The sequence below is a fragment of the Sphaerodactylus townsendi genome, linkage group LG02, assembly GCF_021028975.2.
Source record: "Sphaerodactylus townsendi isolate TG3544 linkage group LG02, MPM_Stown_v2.3, whole genome shotgun sequence".
Classification (NCBI taxonomy): domain Eukaryota; kingdom Metazoa; phylum Chordata; class Lepidosauria; order Squamata; family Sphaerodactylidae; genus Sphaerodactylus; species Sphaerodactylus townsendi.
In genome coordinates this window covers 74,517,038-74,532,405 of record NC_059426.1, presented here as the reverse complement: position 1 = coordinate 74,532,405, position 15,368 = coordinate 74,517,038, and the positions used below count along the sequence as shown (strand labels likewise).

Here is a 15,368-nt window from a genome sequence, read left to right as displayed (position 1 = left end):
GTCTTCAGCAGAGCTCATATCCCAGCACAAAATAGCTCTGTGCTAGAGGTTTTACAGGACATTTCTTTTAAGGGCTAACTCTCCCTTTCCATTCTTACAGGCTAAGGGCTACCAGAGCGTTTGCACAAGGTACCTTCGGGTCTCAATGGCAACCAGGTATTGCCAAGGCCTGTTTTAGAGTGCCTGCAGATTAACTAAATGAGATTATGTCGACAAAAAATCCCAGTAAAAGTGTTGCAAGGATAAGTAATGAGCAAGAGACAAAGACCTACAGTAGAATGCAGAGCTTATAATATAATAAACAGAAATATTTACAGAAAGGTCAGGCCGTTTCCGCACGGGCAGAAAATGACGGCCTGGAGACGGTAAAAACACCGTCTCCAGGCCGCCATTCGCACGAGGGGCGCAGCTGCAGCGCAGCCGCGCCGCCCTCGTGCCGCCTGCCCGGCCTGGAGCCAGCGTTTTCCCAGAGCGCTTCCTAGAGCTCTTTTTGGGGAAACGCCGCAGTGAAGCCGCTGCCGAGCGAACGGCAGCGGCTTCACTCCGACTCCCCCACCCCACCCGGCACTCACCTTGTCCCTGGGCCTCCAGCGCATCGCCGAGGCCTGGGGACACGCCCCCCTGCCCTGCGCCGCTCGAGCAGGCGTGCAGGACCAGGGGGGCGTGTCCCCAGGTCTCGGCGACGTGCCGGAGGCCAAGGGACAAGCCGGGTCGTGCAGGCGCCGGCGCTCCGCGGCGCCGGCTGCCCGCCTCTTCCTGGGACCGTCCATGCGGACGGTCCCAGCGTCTTCGGGTCGGCGCGAAAAGCGCCGACCCAGCCGTTTCCGCTGCCATGCGGAAACGGCCTAAGCTAGACCCATACTTATAGTGGAATGTTCTGATATTTTTTGCTGAACTTCCATGAGTCTTAAGAATTACTTGTAGGCATCCATCAAGTTTCCATCAGAGAACTAATTCAAAATTACTTACAGGCCAAGAATAAATGTTCTATGTCACTAAGCTTACAGAAAAATCTTTGCATAAGTTATACACCTTCAGTAAATTAACGGTAGCATACCTGAAATTCAACTTTGAAATCTTATCAATGTTGACTACAAAGGTCTTTAACAGCAAGCTCCTAACCAGTTGCACTCTTTAACACCCACTGAATTCTAAACTTAAGTATCATTCTGATTGCAAGAACTCTTAATTCATTAATTCCCACAATCCACCTATTTAGAGTCTCTGATTATATTAACTTTCCACAGAACTTGCCTCTTGAGAATGGGAAGCAGAATCCAACTGCGGGCTAGAAAAAAACAAAGGGAGAAATTTGTAGTATTTAGTGGCAACAATATAATTCCTTTCAAACTCCAGTGATGAAGGAAATAGAAACATATCACCTTCAACTAAAACAGCGGGTTCACTCCATACTAAAGAACACCAAAGAAAATGTCACATGTCAACAGATGCCATGCTTTGAAATAGGTTACCACAATTCTTGAGGGTTACAGTAATCCAAAAATATACACACAATAAAGAACTATAACAATAATGGTCAAGGTATTTTCTATATTTCTTTAACCATTTATAAAGGTAACTTCACCTGCAGACAATCCAGCCGGAATAAAGTTGCAAGATCAATAATTATGCACAATGAACTTTTAATGCACTGCCTTGAGAAAAGGCATAAAGAGCATGATAGGAAGTTCTTTATTATATATAAAAATATTCCACATACTTACAATCATGTGAATGTTTAAAAAGTGTTGTTACAATAGGAAGCATTATGGATTTATATATTTGAAACCTATATGCCATTGGGTTTGAACCAACAGATAGATTATTCATGTTATTTATAACAAAATGTATAGTGAAATAGGTTTCAAGTGCCAGTACCTACCTTGTAAAAGGCAGTCCACTTGTAATCAGTTCATTATTTAGTTCTATGGTGATCATTAATTACACAGTTGCTAACAATTGTGTCTGAGGTTGTTATAAGAAGTTCTTATCAACCCAGATTAGCATTTTCTTAGTTGTGGGACGGGAAGCAGATACAGCTGGATCGCAAGGAGTCCTTTTGGCAAGACTTGAAGAATAACATTTAAAAGCATAAGGTATGCCAATGGAAAGTGGGTTAAAACATTGTTTGCTCACATCTGTGTTTTGGTTAAAATTCAATGAATGTCCTTAGGATGCTTCAATAACTTTGAGGAAGATTTCTGAGGAAATGTACCACACAAAATAAACCAATACCAGATAGCTTGTTAAACATGCTGCTATAAATATACTTTTGGTGATAAAACCTACTGCTACAAAAATATACTGAATTTTTGCTGATAATGCACAACTGCTGTTGTAAAAATATGCAGTTTTTCTTTGGCTGTGAAACTATTATAAACTCATGATGCATAATTACTGCTCTTGCAACTTCATTCTGGTTGGATTGTCTGCAACTGAGGTTACTTTTATAAATGCCCTATAGAAATATAGCAAATATTATTCTCTAGTCATTATTGTTACAATTCTTTATTGTGTGTGTGCGCTTTGAAGTGGGATCTTGTTTTTAGAAAATGAAGAATTTAAGCTCACCTAGATACAGTAATTTCTTCAGCCATTAATTTGACCAGAGATACACGGCCTAAGGGGGAAGACACACAAATCAGCATCACAACTTAGCATCTGTGGAGATATATACTCTTTCTGTATTTCACCTTTTAATACTCTCTTTTGAACATGGCCCCAGTGTGCAGGTCAAAACATCCAAACTATAGAGACATACAGGAAGCAGGGGAAGGGGGCTTAAATACTAACTTGAGATAAATCGTTATATCTGTAGAAGAATACAAGTTTCCAAAATGGGGTGGGGGTTAAAATCCGAAACTGAGGAAACAATATCTGCACTTGCACAGACCTTGCAACTCCTACAAAGAATTCCAGCAAACTCAGGATCATAAGTGGGTAAGGGACATCTCAAAGGTAATACCTGAGTGCCAGGCACAAGCAGAACACAAAAAGAGATGACACGGTGGCTGCCTTGGTTCCTCAGACCTTTTTTATTTTGGAGGCACACTGAAGTTCAATAGTCTCCAAAAAGCAACAGAAAATATGAAAGCAATTAGTCTTCCGCAACAAGCATGGGATCATTTGGGCCCAAACTACCGGTAATCTAAAAACTGAAATTGTTGCTGCCTGCTCTGAATCTTAAAAGATAAGAGAGGGCTCACTCTTTTGCAGATGGCCACATTTACTTGGAGTCTATACCAATATACTGAGATAAAATAAAACCTGCAAATATATATGTCAAGCACATATGTTTAGCTTCGCACAGTTTATTCCGATGCATCCGTTTAGATCTTAACTCACTTTTGTGTTCAAAGTTGATACAAACCAGAGCGGAATCATTTTGACAGGAGGAAAAGTGACTTGAAATAAAGGGGTTCCAGTATTTTGAAGGCTCAATCCTTTCTCCTGCATGCCCTATTGGTACAAGTCACTACCCTTCAAAAAACGTGTTTTTTCCAGACATTTCTATCCCAGCTAGCTGCTCATCCTATGAATGCTTAAATCCTGTTCATGTTTCCTGAAGTGGGACTTGTTTCAAGTAAATATACACAGGATGAGCTCTAGCGTCCTTCACAGTATCTGGCCAAGAGTGGCAGTTTTACTGAACACTAACAAAACGTTTTAAAATTTCCTAAGCTAAAATAGGCTTCCCACGGGAATAGTCCCAGTTTCCACAAAATATTTCCCATAACCATATCATGACAATGCCACTGTGTTCAATACTGTAAAACCTCAATGGACAATCAGATTTAAAAATGGGGGGGGGGGGGGGGGTAGGACAGGAAGGTATTGCAGTCTTTACAAAGCAGAAACTTACAGCTCACACGTCTACCAGTGGATGACTGCTCCCGAGTAGTGCTTCTCATTGACATAGTCCTCTTGCCCGATTTCTGGATTGCTCTTTCCCTTTTGCTAGACAGCGAACATCTCTGTGCAAGGGAAGCTTTATTCATAGAGGTTTTACCCATCAGACTTCGGCGCACAGACTGACGGTTTGCTTTCTTAGCAGAGCATGTTTGTGAACTCTCATGTAAGTTGCAAGGAAGTTTGGTTTTTGAATCCTGGCTGTTATCTTGGGGTTGTGCAAGTAATTCTTCTGCCTGAGGGCTGGGTTTTACCGTTTCAGTGGTTTTGAAGACAGCAAGATTTGCTATTTTCAACTTGCATGTGCTTCGGCCTTCATCTTTTTTTATTTGAGTCTCAGGAGTGTCTGGGATTACAAGCAAAGAAGCTTTAGACAAAGGTTGCAATGTCTCTGTATGGTCCTCACCATCCAATGATAATTTGTTGGCCAAATCAGCTTTCTTGGTTTTCTGAGCTGCTGTTTTTTCAAGGTGTAACTCTGCACTAAGCCTCTCATGGTTATGAATTTCTACTAGTGGTATTCGTCCTCTGGCTAGGTCAACAGTTGCTGTCTTACATGTAGCATTTGAGATCCTGGCAGCCTGAGATCTGGTCATCCGACAAGAGGAGTGTGACAGGTAACTGGGGAAAAAAAGTTAATTTGAAGAGGCTGTTCTGACAGAACTGGAGCACAAAAGCAAGTCCTTAACAAACCAGAACTGGTAGAAATACTTGACAAGAGTAGAACAAACTCTTTTTCAGCCTTTCATGCAATTGGTGTAATTAAGATGGAACTAAAGCTTATAAATGCAAATTGGAGGAGAGAAACAATACATAGTATAAAACTGAACCATGAAACTCAGTGTTTTGCAATGGCCAATTACTAAGATGGGTGAAAATCTTAGACAAAGTAGTGGAAGCATAAATATTAGTGGCGGATCCTTTATTTGATTAAACAATAATCCAAATTTCAAATTAATTAGTAGGGGACAATTTTCATCCAAGTATAAAATGTCCTAATATTAGCATCTTTGATCAGGTCTTCCAAAATAAAGGAAGCCATAGTCTTTCGTTTCCAGTTGACAATCTGAGCAGGGCTGTTAATGGCTGGACATTTTAGAAGTCATAAATGCATAGAGTCATCAAAAGTCAGAAATGCTTTTGAAATTGAGTGGTAACAATTTCATTTTCACTGGTAACACAATTTCATCGGTAACAGCAAAGTCTTCTGAAAGTTCCACTCTGTAAACAAATAAGACTGTACCTGAGCATTCTCTGCTGCAGCCTGCATCTGGTGGAATGGCCAGCCAGATGAAGAGAAGAAGAGTTTGGATTTACACCCCACCTTTCTCTCCTGTAAGGAGACTCAAGGTGGCTTACAAACTCCTTTCCGCTCCCCACAACAGACACCTTGTGAGGTGGGGCTGAGAAAGTTCTGAAGAACTGTGACTAGCCCAAGATCATCCAACAGGAATGTAGGAGTGAGGAAACACATCTGGTTTACCAGATAAGCCTCTGCCACTCAGGTGGAGGGGTGGGGAATCCAGATTAGAATCCGCCTGCTGTTAGCTACTACACCACTCAGAAGTCAGAAAGATTTCTGCATGCCTATTGTGTTGCAGAATGTGTAAGATGGTCCTTTTCAGAATATTTTTATATTAGAAGGGTACAGTGCTATAGCTTAATTGTCTCGGAAAGAAGGTAATCCCCCTTGCCCCATATTGCATTTTCCCCAAATTTTAATTTTAATTGCTGAACCAGAACTGGTAAAAAATCTAATCAGTTAGTGCAGGTACCTTAAGAAGCTACTCAACAACTTTGCTAGTGTATGGCCAATTTCACTCTAGTTCCAAGAACAAAATGATAACCAAGGTGCCCCCTGGCCTGTCCTTGTCAGCACACTGAAACTGTGCTGAGACATGGTGACCATCAAGATTATTGCTTCCCCCCACCGCATGATGAGCAGTATGAAGGCTGAAGCACTGACAACCGGGACTAAGAGCTCCCTCCATTGGCACTGGGATAAAATACTCCAGAGTAGCCAGTTTGGTTATCTCACCCTGTGCCATGACACCTCAGCATGCTTGCTGATTAAACCAACTTTACTACCAACCTGCACTAAACCTATCATTTTAGTCAAGGCTTTATTAGTCAACTATAGCCAGACCTATTTATATAAGCCCCTACTCCCTGATACAATATACAGCAAATGAAAAAGGACTCTCAAGGTCAATTAGATACAGCCCCCCCAAAATGCTGCTAGGCCCCCAAGTGACCAGTTAATGTCATACTGTAACAAATATACACTTGTTACTATCCAAATATGTTGCAATTTCATAGTGTAATGATATTTCACATGTGTTAGTCATTAAATGAGATTCTTTCTTGGACCCCAAGATCTATCATTGTTTCAATCCCTATTTCAGTGTGTGGTACAGCTGCTGCTTTTCCCACTTCTATTTAGCTATCAACAAGGTTTTTAAGACATAAAGCCTCTGTCCTTTTAGAACTTCCAGGAAGAAGGAACATACTCCAGTACTGAGGTAAGTGGATTATAAAACAGTGAAGCTTGTAATGTCAAATTAGTCTATTAATTTCTAAACAAAATAGCATAACACTGAGACATAGCCATGACATATGCACCAAATATGATCTTGGCTGTTTACATTTCTAACACCCATCTGAACATAACCTCAATTTGGGCAACCTACTATATGCCCAATAAGTGCAAAGAATAATTCTGCGTACCAATTGCATTCTAAGGGCAAAGTTTAATGTCATACACTATTTCTAGCCAAATTGTTTTTTGAATTTGCATACTCAATTCCATATTCCAATTCCGCCATTTTCTCAGTGATAAGTTTGCGGTCAGGGTTCATATGGGTCTATAAAAATTGTGGTGCTTTTGGAGATGATTTTATAGAGGTTTAAAGCTGCAAGTTCATCTTGGCTGAATTTGGTACCAAGGCAGTCAGTTAATCGCAGATACTGGCAATGGTTTGAGACAGGAAGATCAATTTTTGACTGTTAAGTTTCTAAAAAGTTTCATATCAGCATATCAGCTATGTTAACGAAAACACACCAGATTTGTCCCACGATAGCCATATGAAAGATATGCCTGTGATTTGAGGTTTAGGGTTGCCTCATAGCGCAAACTGAGTGTTCAAATTGGTCAAAATTTTAGGCTAAAATAATTTCCCCCCAGATTCTTCTGGCTGCTGAGGCCGTATGTGCTTGGGTTACAGGGATTATATGAGCCTAAAGCCTTCCAGCCAAAGACAGGATAGAAGCAGAGCTTTCCATTTTTGTGCTTAGAGAGGGCAAACAGAAACTGAAGGGGGTTCCTGCCAGTGTTTTGTTTGTGCCACTAAAAAGAGCCAAATAATAGGACCATAAAGTAGGGAGATAAAAGTTTGCTTTTTCAATTGTTATTTTTAATTTTTGTACTCAGTTCTGACTCTTCCATTATTGCCCCAAGTAAAAGTTCAAAAATTAGGGTCAATTTTGAGAAACAATTCTTAGCACTATATTATTATGTTTCCTCCAAAACATGAAAAATAACTACACAGCTTTTAAGTGATAACTTATTTAAATTTTGATTTACTGGTTAATAGGCATGAGCTTAAATCAAGTTTAATCCAAAAGGCTTTACTTGGTTGATAGTTCTAATAAGTATCAATTAATATCAGTCAACATGCATCAAGTATTATGCATGTTGCTCTCAATGGAATACTTTTGCTTTGATTGAAATGGCCAATTAATGAAATCTTCCTTCATTGTTAATAGACTTGTGCAAGAGAAGACAAATTGATTACCTATTAATCAACCAAGCAGATTTGCAAATAATTATGAGTGGTGTATCAGTGTGGTATAATGGTTAAGAGCAGGTGGAATCTAATCTGGAGAACTGGGTTTGAATCCCACTCTTCCACATGCTTGGCAGATTCATTTCCGCATTCCTACATTCCTGCTGGGAGACCTTGGGCTAGTCACAGTTCTTTGGAACTTTCTCAGCCCCACTTACCTCACATGGCGTCTGTTGTGGGGAGAGGAAGGGAAAGGAGTTTATAAGAGCCTTTGACACTCCTTACAGGAGAGAAGGTGGGGTATAAATCCAAAACTCTTCTCTTAATAAACCTTAAGAAAGAAAGAAAATGCATGTGCACCTTCTTCATATTGTCTTGGATCTGAAGGAGCATTTCTGAAGATAGAACCCCGCCTTCCCTTAGCAGCCCACGATACCCCTGAAACACTGCTCCCAGAAAACACAGGGCACCTCCCAAAAACATTTTAGGGCAATGGATTTTGGACTGCAGCTGAAAGGGAGAGGCAAGAAAGTTCTGTTCTGCAGAAATGCTTAGGATACAAGCGCAGTTGCCCTTTCTGAAATTTCAAAGACAAAATATATAACCAAAAGACATGTTTCAGACTTCTTATGGAATAAAGAAAACAGCTCAATAAAAGTGACTCTGAGGTGACTTAATGTAATCTGTTAAATATTTGCCAACTAGTCATTAACTAGGCATTTGTTCCTGAAGCATTTTTCTTGGTTGCTCTGTTATCTTCAGTGTGGAAGATACTGTCCACTGAGCTACTCTGACATCTCCACCATATGTGAACAGATTTTTCCAAAAAATAAACTTGACTAGGGCTCTCCAGAAAAAAGAAATCTTGATTAAAGCTGGATTAAAAAAAACTTGCAGGCAAGCAGAAAATAACTCTATGAATAGGAAAGTATTAGATTAAATACTGTTTTTAAAAAGTCAGCTGCCTGACAAATTGGGGTATTATTTTAATTAAAACTTATCTATCTAATCAAATAAATCTTGCAGTCCTGACATTCCTTGAAGCATCAAGGGCGAATGGCAAATACTACTATTCACTAAAGAGAAGATCCACACTACCTATTTTTACCTCTTTTCAGAAAACGGACTATTCTTAGTTGTAGAAATACGTTTCTTTTTCCTACGATTCTTCTGTGATGGAGTTTTTGGCATTAACTCAGGCTCCCCATCGAAGCTGCTGTTTAGACAGAGAAAAGGGAAACACTTTACTTCCTTTTCTGTAAGATGCTATTAACTTATAAGCTTAATAATCAGATTAAATGGCTAATTTCAGTACAAGAGACCATTTCTTCTTTGTACAATTTTAATTAATATATATTATACATACATATTTATATTCTGCTCCCCCACGCTGCAGTAGGGCTCAGGGCGATTCGCAACAGGAAAATAAAAACACCACATCAATGGCTTACAAGCAAATAACAAAATGTATGATTTACATAAAGGCATATTATAAATCTAAAACAGTGGCACCTAAATCATCAACACCTCCCTATTTCTAAATAACATTAAGCAGATAAGAACAGCCATATCAACTTGATTGTGAACAAGAAGTGGGGTGGGGGGCAGGGGGAGGCTGGAAAAGGAAACTGTCAGAATAGGGGTTGCTAGGAGATCCATTCCTCTGCAAACCCAAGGAGGTCAATTATTATTGGCTGAGACTGTCAGTGCCTCCCACTGAAGGGGTGGTGTAACGGACTTGCCCCACCCTGAAGGGCTGGTGTGAAGCAGGCCTGCTTAAAGAGGCCTGGGTGACAATAACTGTAAGGCAGCAGGCCCTAATTTAAATAAAAGCAAGGTGATTGGTCGATGAAAGGCACTGTTGCCCCCGGCCAATGAAAGGGGGCGCTAAAACACTGCGAGAAAACAGACAGAGAGAGCCTGCCAGACAGTTCTTTGTGGAGAGTTCTGAAGAGAACAGCTTGTGTTCAGTTGAGAGCAGAGTCTGTGGAGTGAACTCTCTGCTCTGGTGTAAAGGAATTCTGGTCCAGCACAGATAGCTGGCAGGATTCTAGTGACTCTCCTCAAGAGAAGGAAGCTTGTGAGAGGAATGAAGGCACTGGCTTTTTGGTGCAGAGCGGACGCGCCTTGACCAGAGAAAGCTTTGTCAGTAGCCACTGACCAGACCTAGGAGTCCGTCCTGCCCCTGTACAAAACCAGTGTTGGAAAAGTAGATCCAGTGGCAGGAGGTGAGGCCAGTTTGGGAGTAGTGTGAGAGAGGGAAACTTTGTATGCCAGAGAATCTCACAGGGGCATGGAAAAGACCCCTGGGTGTGTGTGTATTCAGTGGGTTGTGGATCAGAAAGGACTAGTGTCTGTCTGTGAGGAAAAGCAAAGTGTATAAAAGCCAAATCGTTTCTGAAGAGACACCTGCGTGTGTCTGTGTATGTGTGTGAAACCTAAATAACAACTGAAGCTCTGTAACTTTTAAGTGAAAAGAACCTCTCTGTAACCATCAACGTTAATACCTCTGAGCCAGTTTAAGAAGCCTTTCTTTTGTTTTTAAAATAAATTTCATTCATGTTCAAGTTACCCTCGTGCCAACCTGCGTTTGTGTGTGAGAGGTTGAAGAATGCCTGTCTGAGAAACTAGAATCCCAGCCAATTTTGAGTTCCCTCCTTTTTTTGTATATGGGACTCTGAAGGATATTCCCCTTCAGACTAAGAGTGAATGTGAGGTGGGATCCTTTATATATTTGACAGCCAGCAGCAGTTTTGGGATTCCCAGTTCCTTCCCCTTAATTGTGGCAGCAGAGTAAAAAAAAGAAGATCCCTGAACACTAGCCTGGGATATTTTGGGCAAAGGAAACCCCACTGGCCAGTTTAGTGGGAACCTTGATTGCAGGCCACCCGTCCCGTTACAATTAGTGGCTAGTGGTGGGTTAATATCCCTCGCCAGGAACGTAAGTCTCCGTTACAGGTGGCATGTTGACAGAATCATATAGAACAGGGGTCTGCAATTGGTCATGCTGGCAGGGGCTGATGGGATTTGTAGTCCATGAACATCTGGAGAGCCACAGGTTGCAGACCCCTGATATAGAAGATATCCCTCCTTTGTTCTAAGACAACTCCAGCAGGATTTCCTGGCTGTTCACAGACAAATCTCCAAACTTTCAATATGGGGAAAGGCTGAATTTAAGTGGCTAGATTGCACTTTCAAAACCTTCTTGGTTGACACAGGATTCTCATACGGGTCTAATACGAAGAATTTAGTCTTTATTAGAATCAACTGAAATACAATTTAGTTTTTTTATACTTTTTTATTTAAAACATTTGCATACTTCCTGTTCACCCAGCGTAGGGTCCCCAAGGCAGCAAGCAAAATACTTTAAAAAGCATTTAAATAAACACATACATAAAAATAATTAAATAAAACATGCCAATGCAGTGACACAGACAAACAAAGCTTTGACATTTTCCAGAACTCTTCAACAGGATAGTTTTAAAAAGCAAAAGATAGGGAACCTCCAAGGTCATAACTTCAAAGCCCCTATCAACATGCTGTGTGGTATGGTATGCAGATTTTAATGGGCTCAGGATGTAAATATTATCAGACTATAGCTTTGCCAGTTTCAGAGGAATGTGTATATGGTATGAGGATATCACATGGGAGTGCACCCTTGGCATGCTGAAAACGGGCAGCAAACAGAACCGGGAATCTCTTTTTGCTGTTTCTTCTGAGCATGCCATGGGTACAATCTGATGAAACTGGAATGAAAGTGACACCTACAAAGCATTATTATTTTCCTGGATCATACAGCCAAGTTTAGTAAAGAGCCAAACAAAGATGCCTCATTTCTAAACAGATATAAATCTTCAGTACAAAAGCTGTATGACCAAAGGTCATGTTTCTAAATGAAATAAACGCCCCACTTAGAAGTTCTTTGTTTCAGAAACTAGTTGGCATGCTTGTTTAGGAAACATAAGTTTCAAAATCAGCCTCTTCCCAACAACAAACAACCTTGTGGCACCCCCCAAAACAATAGATTTGTTGTACCGCAGGATTTCATTTGCCAGAGCGTACTTCATCAGATGCATGGAGCATTGTAGTCATTAGGCAGACAGCAGGCATTGTTTCTTCCCAGAATGCAAGTGCACCCCAACCTCAAAGCCCCGCATGGCAAGTTCTTAAGATCGAGAAATGGAAAATGTGTTTTTCTCTTCTTTCATTTTTTAAATGCTTGCAACACCTGCTTTACAAAGTTCAAAAGTTTGCATGATGTTTTGCAGCATATGGATTATCTTCAATAAAGTGTATTCATGGTATTTTTCTAGTCAAAGCTGCATATAGAAAGGGGAGAGGAAGACACAGTCCATGCCAGTGGTGTAGTGGCTACGGGGCACATGAAGCCCTGGGTAGAGCAGTGGCGGAGGTGTGGCCAGGCCATCGAGGGGGCGCAGCAGGGGCATTCCAGGCTGGGTGATGCTGCGGCAAGGGCGCATGCACGCCCCGGGGATAGTTCCCCCTTGCTCCGCCTCTGGTCCACATTATTTTCATTATACCAGTGTAACATTGATACTCCTCTAAAAGTTGTCTTTTCCCCCTTGGTGATTCAGGTCCCCAAGATTAAGCAGCAATCCTAAACTCAGTCACAAACTTCTGTATGGTTAGTTTTTCCACTGATAGAATAGTATTTTTGCAGCACTGCCTGCACTCTGACTCCTACCTCTTGAATATCTTTTTGGCTTCTTCAAGAATCTCATCCAGCCACACAAAATCTCTGTTGTCCACATTGCACAGGAGCTCTGCAAGGTTGTTTTTGCACTTTTCTTCTAGGCCCACAAAGTCCAACATCTTCATCTTCAAGAAGTTCTTGCTGAAATCACAGAACAACACCATCTCATTATTTTAACAGCACACCACAATTTTAGGATTAAGTCACTCTATTTGACTTGGCTCTCAACTTCAGCAGCATTACTCCAAATATTTTTTCAAGGGACGTGAACCCAAATCTGCATGGCATGTAAAAGCTTGCAACATGAATTCTTAGTGAAGTCAAAACAAACTGCTCCAAGAACCAAAAAGTAGGAATCATCTTTTAATACATCCATATATAAGAAGCCTAAGAACAACCATAAGAATTACAAAGCCAAGAATATACTCCCCCCCCCCCCAGGTACTTTATGAGCAGACTTTATGGAACTGGTGATGGAAAATGCCATCTAGGCACTGCTGACTTATGGAGACCCTGTAGCAGTGGTTCTCAACCTTCCTAACGCCGCGACCCTTTAATACAGTTCCTCATGTTGTGGTGACCCCCAACCCTAACATTTATCCATTTTACAGATGGAGAACACTGATGCAGAGAGTCTTAGGCGACCCCTGAGAAAGGGTTGTTCGACCCCCAAAGGGGCCCCGACCCCCAGGTTGAGAACCACTGCCCTGTAGGGTTTTCAAGGCAAAAGAGGTTCAGAGGTGATTTGCCATTGACTGTCTCTGTGTTGCAACTTGGATATTCTTTGGAGGTCTACCATCCAAATATTATGCCTTTTCCACAAAAGAGATCTCAGGAGATGTGTAAATTAATCTGCCACATCTTCCTGGACGTTCTTTGTGGTCAAATGCTTCACTCAGTTCCTCTCCCCTTATGATTCTCTTTTAGCATTTAAGAATCTATTCAAGCGTCATCTTAATCAAAACTATTTTTCTCTGCACTGTTAACAAAGAAATTCAACATCAGCAAGACTTGACTTTTTTTACAGTTGCACCCAAACAGGAAAGAAAATGATGGGCGTAACTATAGAAAAAGGCAAAAAGGAAAAAGATGTCTTACTGATAGCCAATGTAAATGCTCTTTTATTGAAGTTCTCTGAGAATAATGGTTGTGACGAAGTCAAGCCTTAAATAAGATTCTCAAATGCTGAAAGAGAATCTGGACTTTTTTACACAAAGGCACTGGGATAACAACGGCAGAGAAGTAATCATGTCTATTCCAGAAACTTGTAATCCAAACAGAAGTGTCTATAAGTTATAAAGCATTTATATGCAAAGGCGCAAAGGACCAAACACTATTTGACTGAAGTGTCTCCTTCAGTGGTCTCTGGCCCATTATTTCCTAAATATATACACCAAATCAATATAAAGAAAAAAACATGTATTTAGTTCTCTCCCTTCCCCATTCGGGAGTGTTGGGTCCGAGTTTTGCTCCCTCCATCATCTTCTCTATGTGGTTTGCTTGTCACAATCTCATCCCCACTTCTGTGTGTATGTTGATATATCCTAGTCCACCTTCCACGTCCATGTGCCTCCACCTCCCACAGCAGCCATTTTGAACTGGCATCCACTACGCCCTTTCAAAATCCCAAAGGTACCTACAGGCTCGAAAAGGTTGGGGACTCTTGATTTAGTTCAAAAAGCCTGCCTACAAGAACGCTGCACCTTTACTGATAACTACTAAACCATCATCGCAGTGGGAGGGCTCCCCAAAGGGAAAAAAGTTCCTTTGTCAGAATGTGACCAGTGAATTTCAACTAAATTAATACATTTTTGTTCTGATTAAAAATGTCTCCTTTATTTTATATTTAGTTCGAAATGTTTCTGTTAGATAGATTTTTCTTCCTAGGTTTTCTCTGGGGGCCTTCAGCAGCTTGTAGGTTGGTTGCCTCCCTTCTTCAACATGCCCTGAAGAGGATTTCATTATGTTCTGCAACAGCTCCGGATCTCCAAACTTAAAGGACAATGAATTTACACAAAAGGGTGTTGGATTCTTTATTGTGATGTAACACCAACACCTCGGAAGATCGGACAGCCAGCTTAACCCTGTTTTGTCTTAATAAAACTCCACCTTGGTAAACAGCTGTGGTGGGACCCCCAGGTGCAGTCCTCCACAAACCCTTCTCCTACCAACTCTCTGGGGGAGGGCGGTTTAGAAATGTAATAAATAAATAAATATTAAGCACCCAAGATAAGGGCTGTCTTCCCTCAAGTTTCCCGCTGCTGAGAAGTCTCGTTGATAGCGTAGTATCGCGAAACTTCGCTAGTCTTCATTCCTTGTCTCTGGAGTACTCTGTATGGTGTTTTAAGTTGTTTTCTTTGTTCTTGCCTGCCCGGTATTGTGTACTTGATCACCCTGCTTTGTTGCAACTATTTGAAATGCAGCAGGACACAGTGTGTAACAGGCTTCCCTCTGTGATACACCTCTGAAGATGCCAGCCACAGATACAGGCGAATCCATAGGAACAAGATCCACCAGACCACGGCCACACAGCCCAGAAAACCCACCAGAACCAGTTAGGAACAAGATCTACCAAACCACGGCCACACAACCTGGAAAACCCATCACAACTAGTTGAATCCGGAGGTGAAAGCCTTCGACAATACATTACCCTAATAGATTTAGTTCGGCATATGTTACATGCCGGTTACAATACAGTAACCTCGGGCGGTTCGGACAGCAGCCGCACAGGCTAGCTTCACCTCTACCCCAAGGATTTTAGCCTCCCCACCGACCCATTCTCCCTCCCTTGCAAATTACTCACCAGAACTCCCTTCGGTTCGGCCGGACCCAGCTCACGCGCGCTCCCCAAAAGCGTTAATAACATCAACCGCACAAAAGAACTCGAAGCCGCAAAAGCGCTCGCTACAATTTTTGAAGTACGTCTCTCCAATCAGAGACAGAGTTTTCCGGAACGGCGC

At 41.5% G+C, this 15,368-nt stretch overlaps 1 protein-coding gene across 3 annotated transcripts in view; it reads right to left on the bottom strand.

Moving 5' to 3' along the window:
* LOC125426788 (inner centromere protein) overlaps positions 1 to 15,341 on the bottom strand; it is a 36,694-nt gene extending 21,353 nt beyond the window's left edge. For 2 of the 3 annotated variants that reach the window (XM_048485510.1, XM_048485513.1), the window contains exons 1-6: positions 15,212 to 15,341; positions 12,400 to 12,549; positions 8,803 to 8,910; positions 3,863 to 4,530; positions 2,572 to 2,620; positions 1,255 to 1,288 (exon numbers count right to left, since the gene is read on the bottom strand). In XM_048485510.1, coding sequence (XP_048341467.1) covers positions 1,255 to 1,288; positions 2,572 to 2,620; positions 3,863 to 4,530; positions 8,803 to 8,910; positions 12,400 to 12,533 — 993 coding nt within the window. In that variant the 5' untranslated portion in view covers positions 12,534 to 12,549; positions 15,212 to 15,341. The remainder of the gene's footprint in view (positions 1 to 1,254; positions 1,289 to 2,571; positions 2,621 to 3,862; positions 4,531 to 8,802; positions 8,911 to 12,399; positions 12,550 to 15,211) is intronic. The other variant, XM_048485511.1, reaches the window with a different exon arrangement.
* Positions 15,342 to 15,368: the final 27 nt, after the last annotated feature.